Below are 13907 nucleotides of genomic sequence, written 5' to 3'. Positions count from 1 at the left end.
TTTTTTTTTTTTTTTTTTTTTTTTGAGATGGAGTCTCGCTATGTCACCCAGGCTGGAGTGCAGTGGTGTGGTCTCCACTTACTGTAAGCTCCGCCTCCCAAGTTCACGCCATTCTCCTGCCTCAGCCTCCTGAGTAGCTGAGACTACAGGTGCCTGCCACACCGTCTGGCACATTTTTTGTATTTTAGTAGAGATGGGGTTTCACCATGTTAGCCAGGATGGGCTCCATCTCCTGACCTCGTGATCTGCCCACCTCGACCTCCCAAAGTGCTGGGATTACAGGCGTGAGCCACCATGCGCGGCCAAGAATGGATATTTTTTAGCCTCTGAAATAATACGGACTTTTTGTTGAAAAAATAATAATCACATTGCATTCAGGAAGTCACATCACTCCTTACAATTGTTAACGGGTTATTAGAGTATAATCTTTTTAAAGCATATATAGACTGGGCAGAGTGGCTCACATCTATAATCCCAACACTTTGGAAAGCCAAGGCAGGAGGATTGCTTGAAGCCGGGAGTGCGAGACCAGCCTGGGCAATATAGGTGACCTTGTCACTACAAAAACATATAAATAGGCCGGGCGCGGTGGCTCATGCCTGTAATCCCAGCACTTTGGGAGGCTGAGGCGGGCGGATCATCTGAGTTCGAGACCAGCCTGACCAACGTGGAGAAACCCCGTCTCTGCTAAAATACAAAACTAGCCGGGCATGGTGGCACATGCCTGTAATCCCTGCTACTAGGGAGGCTGAGGCAGGAGAATTTCCTTAAACCTGGGAGGCGGAGGTTGCGGTGAGCCGAGATAGAGCCATTGCACTCCAACCTGTGCAACAAGAGCGAAACTCTGTCTCAAAAAAAAAAAAAACAAAAACAAATAATAAAGCATACATAAATATATACTTCTTTAAAAGCAAAAATAGAGTCTAAGTAAGTACACTTTTATGTAACATTGTTCACACTTTGTGTGTGTGTGTATATATATATATGGTTTTTTGGGGGGGGGGTTTCCCCCCCGAGACAGAGTCTTGCTCTATCGCCCAGGCTGGAGCACAATGGTGCGATCTCAGCTCACTGCAACCTCCGCCTCCTGGGTTTAAGCAATTCTCCTGCCTCAGCCTTCCGAGTAGCTGGGATTACATGCATGTACCACCATGCCTGGCTAATTTTTGTATTTTTATTAGAGATGGGGTTTCACCATGTTGGCCAGGATGGTCTCCATCTCTTGACCTCATGATCCGCCTGCCTCAGGCTCCCAAAGTGCCTCCCAAAGTGCTGGGATTACAGGGGTGAGCCACCACACCCAGCCTGTCTTTATCTTTTAAGTAGGAGAACTTACCTCCTTCCCATTTTATTGGGATTAGTCAAATGTGGTTTATTGTTTTGGTTTGGTTTTTTTGGAGACAGAGTCTTGCTCTGTCGCCCAGGCTGCAGTGTAGTGGTGCAATCTCAGCTCACTGCAACATCCACCTCCCTGACTCAAGTGATTCTCCTGCCTCAGCCTTCCAAGTAGCTGAGATTACAGCCCCACACCACTATGCCTGGCTAATTTTTGTATTTGTAGTAGAGACAGGGTTTTGCCATGTTGGCCAGGCTGATCTTGAACTCTTGACCTCAGATAATCCACCTGCTTCAGCTTCCCAGAGTACTGGGATTACGTGTGAGCCACTGCATCTGACCTAGTTAAATGTTTGATTTTTTTCTCTCCATCCTGAATTTGTGCTTTTTGTTTATTGTCTTCCCTTTGCCATTTCCTTATTGTATTGGATTGATCGGGCCTCTCTTTACTTAAACACTAATTAAGAAGTTCTACATACAATTTTTCTTCCTCTACTAGTTTTAAATTCTAACAGACAGACATCTCAGTCACCATTAATAATTTAACAAAATCTATTATTTCCTTTCCTTGCCTTCTGCCATAGCTCTCCCTCCAAATTATCTGGAATTTTCGTTGTCAGATGTTTTTAGTTTGTTTGTTTTTTTTTCCAACATTGTGGTCTTTTGTTAATTGAATTTTACCATTACATCTGCAATTATATGTAAATTTTCTAATCTTCTGATTTCTCTTAATTACTCATTTCTCTTTACAGTTTTTAGCAGGATGTTTTTGAATTTTGATGTTTCTTGAATTTTCACATATGCAGTTCTGTCATCTGCAGATAGAGATAGTTTCATCTTTTCCATCTTTTCTTTTCTAGCTCTACTTGCTTTCTTCTGTCTGCACAAAGTAATCTCTCTCTGTCTCTTTTTTTTGAGACGAGACGGAGTTTCACTCTTATTGCCCAGGCTGGACTGCGATGGTGTGATCCTCGGCTTGCTGCAACCTCCGCCTCCTGGGTTCAAGCAATTCTCCTGCCTCCGCCTCCCGAGTAGCTGGGATTACAGGCATGAGCCACAACGCCCAGCTAATTTTGTATTTTTAGTAGAGACGGGGTTTCTCCATGTTGGTCAGGCTGGTCTCAATCTCCCAACCTCAGGTTATCCACCCGCCTCGGCCTCGCAAAGTGCTGGGATTACAAGCGTGTGCCACTGCGCCCAGCCACTAATTTCTCTCTGTCTTTTCTCTCTGTTTTTTTTTTTTTCTTTTTCAGGCAATCTTGCTCTGTCACTGAGGCTGGAGTGCAGTGGTGTGATCATTGTTCCCTGCAACTTCAAACTCAGCCGCCTGAGTAGTTGGGGCTACAGGCGTGTGCTGCCACAACTGGCTGATTTTTTCTTATTTTTCTCAGAGATAGGGTCTCACTGTGTTGCTCAGGCTGGTCTCAAACTCTTGGCCTCAAGTGGTGCTCCCTCCTTAGCCGCCCAAAGTGCTGGGATTACAGGCATGACCCACTGCATCCTCCCTTACTGAGGTGTTTTTTGGTTTTGTTTTTTGAGATGGGTCTCACTCTGTTGCCCAGGCTGGAGTGCAGTGGCACGATCACGGCTCACCACAACTTTGACCTCCCAGCTTCAAGTGATCCTCCCACCTCAGCCTCCTGAGTAGCTGGGACTACAGGCACATGCCACCATGCTCAGCTAATTTTTTTATTTCATATTTTGTAGAGACAAGGTCTGACTGTGTTGCCCATGTTGATCTTGCACTCCTGGGCTTAGGCGATCCTCCTGTCTTGGCCTCAGAAAATGCTGGGATTATAGGCATGAGCCATCTGCACTCAGCCCTTATTGAATATGCTTAACATATTCAGCAAGTGAGTTTGTCAAATGTATTTACTGCATTTTACAGAGATGATCATATCATTTTCCCTCTTTAACAATAGAATTATATCAATAATTAATCAATTATATGTCCTAATTTTGACCAGCCCCTCGAATTCTGTAACATTAGTTTCATTGAGTATGGAAATTTTTTAAACAGATTTTTGAGATCTACTTTACATACCACTAAATTTACTCATTTTGAATATTCAGTTTGGTGTCTTTTAGTAAATTCATAGACTTGTGCATCCATTACCACAGTCCAATTTTAGCACACTTCCATTATCTAGGAGACATACCTCATGTCAATTAGCAGTCACTTTCCATTCCCACTTCTTGGTCCCACACACTTACTGATCTGCTGTATTTCTGTAGATGTGCCTATTCTTGACATGTCATATAAACAGAATCATACTGTGTGGTCTTGGAGTCTGGCTTCTTTCACTTACTGTGTTTTTGGGGCTCATGTTTGAGATTTATGTTGTAGTATGTATTCATGTTTTGTTCGTTTTTATTGCCCAATGAATGTGGAATTTTAAGATCATAGACCATTTCTCAGATCTTCGTATACATTTTGCACCATTTTCTTGCCAAAGTTTAATGTTGTAGATGAAAAAATACATTACCTGTATGATTCTCTTTCCTTTGTAAGTGACTTAGTGTTGACTTTGAAATTTTTTTGTGCTTTTTTCTTTTTATTACCAAAATTCAAAAATCACAACATGATGTCTTTAGGTATATCTTCTTTACAGCTCTCAGTGAGCCTTTAGAATGAACGTCTTGGCTTTAATCAGTTTTTTTCTCCTGTTTTTTATGTATCGTGGTACACATTGAGTATCCCTTATCCGAACTGTTTGGAACCAGAAGTGTTTTGGCTTTCCCGGTGTTTTGGATTTTTAAGTATTTGCATTATACTTAGGTTGAGCATCCCTATTCCGAAAATGTGAAATCCAGAATGCTCCAGTGAGCATTTCCTTTGAGCATCATGCTGATGTGCAAAACGTTTTAGATTTGGGAGCATTTCAGATGTTAGATTTTTTTTATTAGGGATACTCAATCTATATTTCTTCTGTCCCATTCTCTTTGGAGAATCATATTACTCTCTTGTATCTAGCTTGTTTCTTCTCTTCCATAATTTCCTTCCTTCCTTTCTCTCCTTTACCCCCTCTTTTTGCTTGATCTTTTTTTTCTACAGGAAAATTTATAGCTGATGTTCTTAGTCATTTAATTGATTTAATCTCAGTCATTTTAAGTAGCATCTGTTTAGTCTGTCTCATAGATTTTTTTGCCCATCAAATTTTTAATTCCAAGAATTCTTTCTTATTCGTCAATTTTTTTTTTTTTTTCATGGCAACCAGCCCTTCTGGTGATGGTTGCCCTACCTTATGAATTATTTTTAAAAATTATACATATTAAATGAATTGTACTGTGTAAGTATGTGTTATATCTCAATAAAGCTGTTATAAACACACATTCTGCAATTTCTGTTTCAGTACTACTGCTAAAGTGCAGCAGAGGCTGATAGGATTCATGCGTCCTGAAAACGGAAATCCCCAGCAAATGCAACAGGAGCTTCAGAGGAAGTTTCATGGTAAATTACTGCTTCTCATCAGTTAAGCGTACATGACCTCAATAAAATTTTGTTACTTGAATAGAAAACAATAGACTTTTCTTGGTAAAATGTACTTTGTACACAAATATTTGTAATTAAAATATCAGTGTAATTGGGTCTGGGGTGGTGGCTCACACCTGTAATACCACCACTTTGGAAGGCTGAGTTGGGAGAATCACCTGTTCCTGGGGGTAGAGGTTTCAGTGAGCTGAGATCATGCCACTGCACTCCAGCCTGGGTGACAGAGTGAGACCCCACCTCAAAAATAAAAATAAAAAAAGTGTGATTGAGAAAGTAGGATAATATGGATGTTGTATATTTCCTCTTTTAGCATATACATTTTTGTTCCTTCCTGCACCAGAAAGCATGATACACACCTGTTTCTTTACGATTTTTTTTTATTGTGGTGAAATATGTATATACCATAAAATTTACCATTTTTACTTTTTATTTATTTATGTTTTTGAGACAGAATTTCACTCTTGCTTCCCAGGCTGGAGTGCAATGGCGCGATCTTGGCTCACTGCAACCTCCGCTCCCGGGTTCAAGCAATTCTCCTGCCTCAGCCTCCCGAGTAGCAGAGATTAGAGGCATGTGCCACCACGCTGGGCTAATTTTGTATTTTCAGTAGGGACGGGGTTTCTCCACGTTGGTCAGGCTGGTCTCAAACTTCCAACTTCTGGTGATCCACCCACCTTGGCCTCCCAAAGTGCTAGGATTACAGATGTGAGCCACCGCACCCGGCCCCACTTTTACTTTTTTTTTTTGAGACAGAGTCTCACTCTGTCACCCAGGCTGGAGTGCAGTGGCACAATCTTGGCTTACTGCAAGCTCCGCCTCCCAGGTTCACTCCATTCTCCTGCCTCAGCCTTCTGAGTAGCTGGGACTACAGGTGGCTACCACCACGCCCAGCGAGTGTTTTTTTTTTTTTTTTTTTTGTATTTTTTAGTAGAGACAGGGTTTCAACGTGTTAAGCAGGATGATCTCAATCTCTTGACCTTGTGATCCGCCCGCCTCAGCCTCCCAAAGTGCTGGGATTACAGGCATAAACCACTGCGCCTGGCCCGTTTTACTATTTTAAGTGTACAGTTCAGTGGCATTCAGTATATTCATTTTATGTCCCCATTACCAATATCCATCTCCAGAACTTTTGTCATCTTCCCCAAAATGTCACTCTGGGCTGGGCACGGTGGCTCTCGCCTGTAATCCCAGCACTTTGGGAGGCCATGGCAGGTGGATCACCAGAGGTCCGGAGTTCCCAGACCAGCCTGGCCAACATGGTGAAACCCCGTCACTATCAAAAATACAAAAATCAGCCAGGCATGGTGGCGGGCTCCTGTAATCCCAGCTACTCTGGAGGCTGAGGCAGGAGAATCACTTGAACCCAGCAGGTGGAGGTTGCAATGAGCTGAATTTGTGCCATTGCACTCTGGCCTGGGCAACAAGAACAAGACTCTGTCTTAAAAAACAACAAAAGTCACTCTGTCCCCATGAAATAATAAACCCCCATTTTTTTCCCCTATCCCAGGTCCCTGGCAACCACCATTCTACTTTCTGTCTCTGAATTTTACCACTCTGGGTACCCTATTAGAATGAAACCAAGCTTTTCATTTTGTGACAGGCTTATGTCACTTAGCTTTAAACTGTCCTCAAGGTTCATCCATGTTGTAACATGTGTCAGAACTTCCTTCCTTTTTAAGATTGAGTAATTTCTATTGTGTGTATGTGCATATGTGCACACATACTACACTTCCTTTATCCATTCGTTTGTTGATGGACGCTGAGTTTCTTCTGTTTTTTGGCTATTGTGAACAATCCTGCCATTAACATGGGTGAACAAATAGGAATTAAAGTCTCTGGTTTCAGTTCTTTTGGGTATATACCCAGAAGTGGAATTGCTATATCATACAGTAATTCTATTACTGATTTTTTGATGAACCGCCATACTGTTTCATAGCAGCTACTGCATTTTATGTTTATGTTTATCTTTATTTCTTTTTGATACGGAGTTTCACTATTGTCGCCCAGGCTGGAGTGCAGTGGTGCAATCTCGGCTCACTGAAACCTCCACCTCTCAGGTTCAAGCAGTTCTGCCTCAGCCTCCCGAGTAGCTGCGGTTACAGGCCACCACACCCAGCTAATTTTTATATTTTTAGTATAGAGAGGGTTTCACCATGTTGGCCAGGCTGGTCTTGAACTCCTGACCTCAGGTAATCCACCCACCTCGGCCTCCCAAAGTGCTAGGATTACAGGTGTGAGCCACTGCGCCTGGCCAGCTACAGCATTTTATACTTCTAGTAGCAATGCACAGAGGTTCCAGTTTCTTCACATCTTTGCCAACATTTGTCATTTTTCTGTCCTTTTATATATAGCCATCCTAATGAATATGGAATGGCATCTCATTGGGATTTCGATTTACGTTTCCCTAATGATTAGTAATATACCTTTTTATAGAGCTAAAAATATGAGTCAAATATTTTGTTGTGCTTTTATCAATTATAACTAGTAACAAGGAAAGAATAAGGCAACTGAAAAGTTCTCGTAATCTTCAGTTATTCCAGATACAAATTAGAAGAAGAATAAGTTATTGCATGAACTTGTGCCATTTAATTTTTTCTAAGTTCTTTTGCCTTCCATTGTTAGGGTTAGCGTTACTTTTTCTGGCCGTGATAGAACTTTCTGGTTTGTTTGTTTGTTTTGAGATGGAGTCTCGCTTTTTCGCCGAGGCTGGAGTGTAGTGGCGCAATCTTGGCTCACCACAACCTCTGCTTCCCAGGTTCAAGCGATTCTCCTGCCTCAGCCTCTCAAGTAGCTGGAATCACGGGCATGTGCCACCATGCCTATCTAGTTTTTGTGTTTTTAGTAGAGACGGGGTTTTGCCACTTTGGCCAGGCCAGTCTTGAACTCATGACCTCAGGTCATCCGCCCAACTCGGCCTCCCAAAATGCTGCGATTACTTGCGTGAGCCATCACGCCTGGCCAATAGAACTTTCTCAACACTCAACCATTTACTTTTGTCCCAAGCTAATTTCTTCCCTACTCAGGACCCTAGGTTTCTATTCATCATTTTGTAAATTCTTTTTTACTTTTAAATTTTTTCTCTCTCTTTTCTTTTTTTTGAGATGGAGTCTCACTCTGTCGTCCAGGCTCTGCCTCCCAGGTTCACGCCATTCTCCTGCCTCAGCCTCCCAAGTAGCTGGGACTACAGGCACCTGCCACCACACCCAGCTAATTTTTTGTATTTTTAGTAGCGACGGGGTTTTACTGTGTTAGCCAGGATGGTCTTGATCCACTGACCTTGTGATCCGCCCGCTTCGGCCACCCAAAGTGCTGGGATTACAGGCGTGAGCCACTGTGCCCAGCCTTAAATTTTTTCTCTTTTTTAAAAAATGTTGAAATTGTTTGCCTATCCTCCAATTTTGTTTCTGTTCTGTTCTGTTTTGTTTTGTTTTGAGACAGAGTCTTGCTATATTGCCCAGGCTGGAGTACAATGGTGCCATCTTGGCTCACTGCAACCTCCACCTCCTGCGTTCAAGCAATAATCGTGGCTCAGCCACCTGAGTAACTGGGATTACAGGCGTGTGCCACCACGCCTGGCTAATTTTTGGATTTTTAGTAGAGGTGGGGTTCTGCCATGTTGGCCAAGCTGGTCTCAAACTCATGGCCTCAAGTGATCTGCCCACCTCGACTTTCCAAAGTGCTAGGATTACAGTCAAGAGCCACTGTGCCCAGCCACCATTTTGCAAATTTTTTTTCTGAGCAGTTAATGATATTTCAGTCATGGCTTTGAGATTACATCACTAAACATTGGTGAGGATTTGTACAAATAGGAGCATTTGAATTGCTGGCAGTTTATACTGAAACAACTGCTTTGGAGAGCAATTTGATCATATCCGGTAAAAGCTAAACATATATTCTGAAAGCTGATAGTTTCACTTCTAGGTATATATCCTTAAAGGAGTTTTTTTCAAACTTTCTCCCACAGTAAGAAATATATCTTACATGGCCAGGTATAGCGGCTCACGCCTTTAATCCTAGCACTTTGGGAGGCCAAGGCAGGCAGATCATTTGAGGTCAGGAGTTTGAGACCAGCCTGGCCAACATGGTGAAATCCTGCCTCTACAAAAAAATACCAAAATTAGGTGGGCGTGGTGGTGAGTGCCTGTAATCCCAGCTACTCGGGAAGCTGAGGCAGGTAAATTGCTCGAACCCAGGAGGCAGAGGTTGCAGTGAGCTGAGATCATACCACTGTACTCCAGCCTGGGCAACAGAGCAAGACTCCATCTCAGGGGAAAAAAAAAGGAAATATATCTTACATTATGATTCAGATGTTTAAAAGCATACATACAAACCAGAATAGATTTTCCTGAAGTAGTTCTACCTGTTTTATACTCTGATATTTCTTTCTTTTTTGAATTCTTTTCTACTTTCTATATTTGAGGGGTGAGCGAAAAGCTATCATCACTGACTAAACTGATTTCATGACTCGCCAATGCATGTTGATCTAGGGTTTGAGAAACTCAGTCCTAGACTAACTCGACTGTGCTTTCTAGGAGATATTCTTTAAGAATATTTATTGCATCATTGTTTTATTTTCAAAATACTAGAAACAGTGTAATGTCCTCCAAGTGAAAAATGGGCCAAATTGTGGTATACTTACATGATGGAACACTCAGTAGTGAAAATAAATGTACTAGATTTATATTTATCGGTGTAGATAGCCTGTGAACATATAACTGAGTAGAAAAAGCGATGGTGTATTTGTTAAAAATACAGCAATTTTTTTTTCTTTTTTTTTTTTTGAGATGGAGTCTTGCTCTGTTGCCCAGGCTGGAGTGCAGTGGCGCAATCTCGGCTCACTGCAGGCTCCGCCTCCCGGGTTCACGCCATTCTCCTGCCTCAGCCCCCCAAGTAGCTGGGACTGCAGGCGCCTGCCATCCTCCCTGGCTAATTTTTTATATTTTTAATAGAGTTGGGGTTTCACCGTGTTAGCCAGGATGGTCTCGATCTCCTGACCTCATGATCCACCTGCCTCGGCCTCCCAAAGTGCTGGGAGTACAGGCGTGAGCCTCTGCCCGGCCATGCAGCAATATTTTCATGGTTTATGTGTACCTACACAAACACAGAAGCATGTATATATACAGACACAGAGAGAAGATAAAAACATAAATACTACTGATTATCATAGTTGCCTCTAATGGGGGCTGGGAGGAAAACAATGGGGATTTCAACCTTAACTATGGTTTTATTTGAAATAAAGCATCTTAACCTATGTTCTTTTATAATAATTTATTAGTTTTGTTTTCTCATTAGAGGCTCAACTAAGTGAAAAGATTTCACTTCAGGCAATTCAGCAGTTGGTTCGAAAATCATATCAGGCTCTGGCTTTATGGAAACTTCTTTGTGAACATCAATTCACTGTCATTGTGGCAGAACTTCAGAAGGTAAGTTTTTTTTAATTTTTTTATGATTTTACCATTAATACTATGTTTGGATTTTTTTGGATGAGTATTTTGGCTTTGGAGGAGATTATTTTGGGAAGCATTTACGTTAATAATGAAGTTAGTATGTTATAGGAAGATCGCACAAAACCTTACTAACTTGGGGGACCTATTTTTTTCAAAGTCACAAGTTTTTACTTGTGGGTATGTGAATGAAATCATACTTTACAAACATTTTTTAAAACAGTGGACTGTAACCTTTATTTGAGCTACAGGTTCTTCTGAGAATCTGATAAAAGCTATCTCTCACTACCCTTAAAGAAATGCATATCAACATGGACACACAGACTTTTGCATATAATTTCAAAGGACCCAACAACCTAAAATAAATACTCTTGACTGGGCACCGTGCCTCACGCCTGCGATTCCAGCACTTTGGGAGGCTGAGGCAGGAGGATCACTTAAGCCTAGGAGTTCAGCACTATCCTGGACTACAGGCATGTGCCATCACAGGATGTTATTTTATAGTAATTTATTAGTTTTGTTTTCTCATTAGAGGCTCAACTAAGTGAAAAGATTTCACTTCAGGCAATTGGGAAGTGACATTCCCAATTCCCACTACTTGGGAAGCTGAAGCGGGAGGAGCACTTGAGCCTGGGAGGTTGAGGCACCAGTTAGCCGTGATTGTGCCACTGCACCCCAGCCTGGGTGACAGAGTGAGACCCTGTCTCTCTCTCTCTCACACACACACACAAACCACTCCTACTTCATTTTATGTATGTATTTTTTTTGTTGTTGTTATTTTAGAGATGGAGTCTCGCTGTGTTGCCCAGGCCGAAGTGCAGTTGTGCGATCTCGGCTCACTGCAACCTCCGCCTCCCAGGTTCTAGCAATTCTCCTGCCTCAGCCTCCCAAGTAGCTGGGATTACAGGTGCACGCCACCCATGCCCAGCTAATTTTTTGTATTTTAGTAGAGACGGGGTTTCACCGTGTTGCCCAGGCTGATCTCGAACTCCTGAGCTCAGGTAATCCACCCGCCTCGGCATCCCAAAATGCTAGGATTATAGGCGTGACCTACCGTGCCCGGCAACTGCTGTTAGAATATATAGAGGAAATTTATTCCTACCTTTTATTTAATTGTGAACATTTCTAAACGTATACAGAAGTAGAGCAAAAACTGTAACTCCCACATACATTTGACTCATTCAGCATTTTCAAGATATTGTGTTTCTTAAAAAAAATAGTTCCTTGAATAACAACAATGTCATTATCACAGTTACCAGTTTTTCTTGAGACATTGTCTTGCTCTGTCTGGAGTGCAGTGGCACGATCACAGCTCACTGCACCCTTGACCTCCCTGGGCTCCAGTGATTCTCCTACTTTAGCCTCCCGAGTAGCTGGTACTATAGGCACACACCACTATGCCTAGCTAATTTTTGTGTTTTTTTTTTTTTTTTTTGTAGAGATGGGGTTTCACCGTATCTCCTAGGTTGGATAGTTACCAGTATTAAGTATCAATATTTGATAGCAAAATCTGTCTGAAAAATGTCTTTTTACAGATTGGTTCTTTCAAATCAGGATCTAAACAGTTTAGTTGGTTTGCTCGTGGAATTTATTGTTTATCTTTCATCTGTTTCAATCTGAAGCAGTCTTTCCTTCTTTTTCTTTTCCTGGCTTTTGCCTTGTAGAAATCCAATCATCAATCCAGTAGAATGTCCAGCATTGTAAGGACATTCTAAGGCTTTTTTTTTTTTTAATCCTCTTTGTAGTGAACTTCTTCCTCTATCTCCTGCATTTTCTTTGAAATGAAAGTTTAATATATAAGCTTGATTCGGTTCAGCTCCTTTTTTGAGGAAGAATAGAATACTTCATAGGTAGTGGTTTGTTCATCAGACCGTTAGAAGACACAAAAGGTTTCATTGTCCTTTTAGTGATACTGAGATGGATTGCTGGATTCAAGTAGTTAAGCCTAGTACTGCCATTGTGGAATTCTCCATCAGACTTTAATCATCCATTGATAATATTGCTGGAATTTATTATTTCATTTAGGATTACAAAAGGGGAATATTTATTTGTTTGTTTTTTATTTTTTTGAGACAGTGTCTCATTCTGTCACCCAGGCTGGAGTGCTGTGGAGCGATCTCAGATCACTGCAACCTCCACCTCCTGGGTATAAGCAATTCTCCTGCCTCAGCTTCCCGAGTAGCTGGGACTACAGGCATGTGCCACCATGCCTGACTGATTTTTGTATTTTTAGTAGAGACAAGGTTTCGCCATGTTGGCCAGGCTGGTGTTGAACTCCTGACCTCAGGTCATCTACCCACCTTGGCCTCCCAAAGTGCTGGGATTACAGGCATGAGCCACTGTGCCCGGCCAAAATGATATTTTAAATCTGTGATTCCTTCCCCAGTTACTAGCTGCAATTCTGTAAAAAAAAAAAAATCCTGTCCTATATGGATATTTCATTACTCTGAAACGCTTAATTTTGACTCTTGTATACCATTTTCAACGTTAGAAGGCAATCTCCTAATTCTTTCCACTAGTGTCCGATGAATAGATACTGTTTTTTCTTTTTAAAAATTCAAGCTAATATATTTAATTATGAAACTGTTAGCGTTTTCATACCAAGTGGAATAATTTTGAGTATTTATTGAGTGATAAATATATTGTAGGTAGGTTTTTATCCTGGGTATGTTTTTGTGATCCATCTTCAAAGCTCTCTTCCTTACATCACCAATTGTGTGCTCAATGAATGCAAATTGAAGATTTGTTCAAGAATTTTAACATAGTTTCGATATTTCCTTGCATTTAGAAAAAAGAGATAGCAGTCACATCACTAACAGAATCTTTTACTATAGTATAAATCAATACTTTAGAGCTTCATTTGGACAAGCAGATTTGTTCACAATACAGATTAAACTCCAATATTATAAGGTCTAGAATAATGGAATTCTAACAGATTTAGGAAGAAGTAAAATGTAAGCCCAAGATTTTCAAATGTAGCCAAGTGATTGTTTTTTCCATTTTATAACCAAAGCGAGGAGATCTGGCTCTAGTTTTGGCTCTACTTAAGCTTTACTTTTCTCATTTGGAAAGTGAGAGTTTTGGACTAGATCTACTGTACGTTCTTTTCCAACTCTGTATGATTTTATGTAAGTTTGCAAAAATTTATTTCTACTAATTAGTATATTTTCGCTTTTCAATTACAGAGTCTATCAGTGTTTAGGTTATTTTAAGTTATTACAATAATTTCATTATGTTTAGTAATATGGTATTTTTATAATTGTGATAGAAAAGTTTTATGCTCCTAGGAACTTCAAGAGCAGCTGAAGATCACCACCTTTAAAGATCTTGTAATCAGGGACAAAGAACTCACAGGGGCATTAATTGCTTCTCTTATCAACTGCTACATCAGAGATAATGCCGCTGTTGATGGCATTAGTTTACATTTGCAGGATATCTGCCCACTTCTGTATAGTACTGATGATGCCATTTGTTCTAAGGTATGATACTTTATTATCTATTTCATTGCTAGTTATAAGAGGTATCATGTACGATGAACCATCTTGTTTCACTTAATATAGGACCTCAGTCAGTTAGATCTCTTAACCTCTCCTAGCCTCAGGATCCTCATCTAAGAAAGGGGTTGGAATATGTGG

General features: G+C 41.1%; 1 protein-coding gene across 1 annotated transcript in view; it reads left to right on the top strand.

Annotated features, from left to right (window-relative positions):
- The window catches only part of NUP155 (nucleoporin 155), an 80013-nt gene that overhangs the window by 48668 nt on the left and 17438 nt on the right, over positions 1-13907 (top strand). Inside the window, exons 18-20 of the mRNA XM_017853177.1 lie at positions 4689-4786; positions 10121-10251; positions 13560-13751. Coding sequence (XP_017708666.1) covers positions 4689-4786; positions 10121-10251; positions 13560-13751 — 421 coding nt within the window. The remainder of the gene's footprint in view (positions 1-4688; positions 4787-10120; positions 10252-13559; positions 13752-13907) is intronic.

This window comes from Rhinopithecus bieti, unplaced genomic scaffold, assembly GCF_001698545.2.
Source record: "Rhinopithecus bieti isolate Rb0 unplaced genomic scaffold, ASM169854v2 scaffold_34818, whole genome shotgun sequence".
Taxonomy (NCBI): domain Eukaryota; kingdom Metazoa; phylum Chordata; class Mammalia; order Primates; family Cercopithecidae; genus Rhinopithecus; species Rhinopithecus bieti.
Note: the sequence above shows the minus strand (reverse complement) of the source record. Positions and strands in the feature narration are given on the sequence as shown.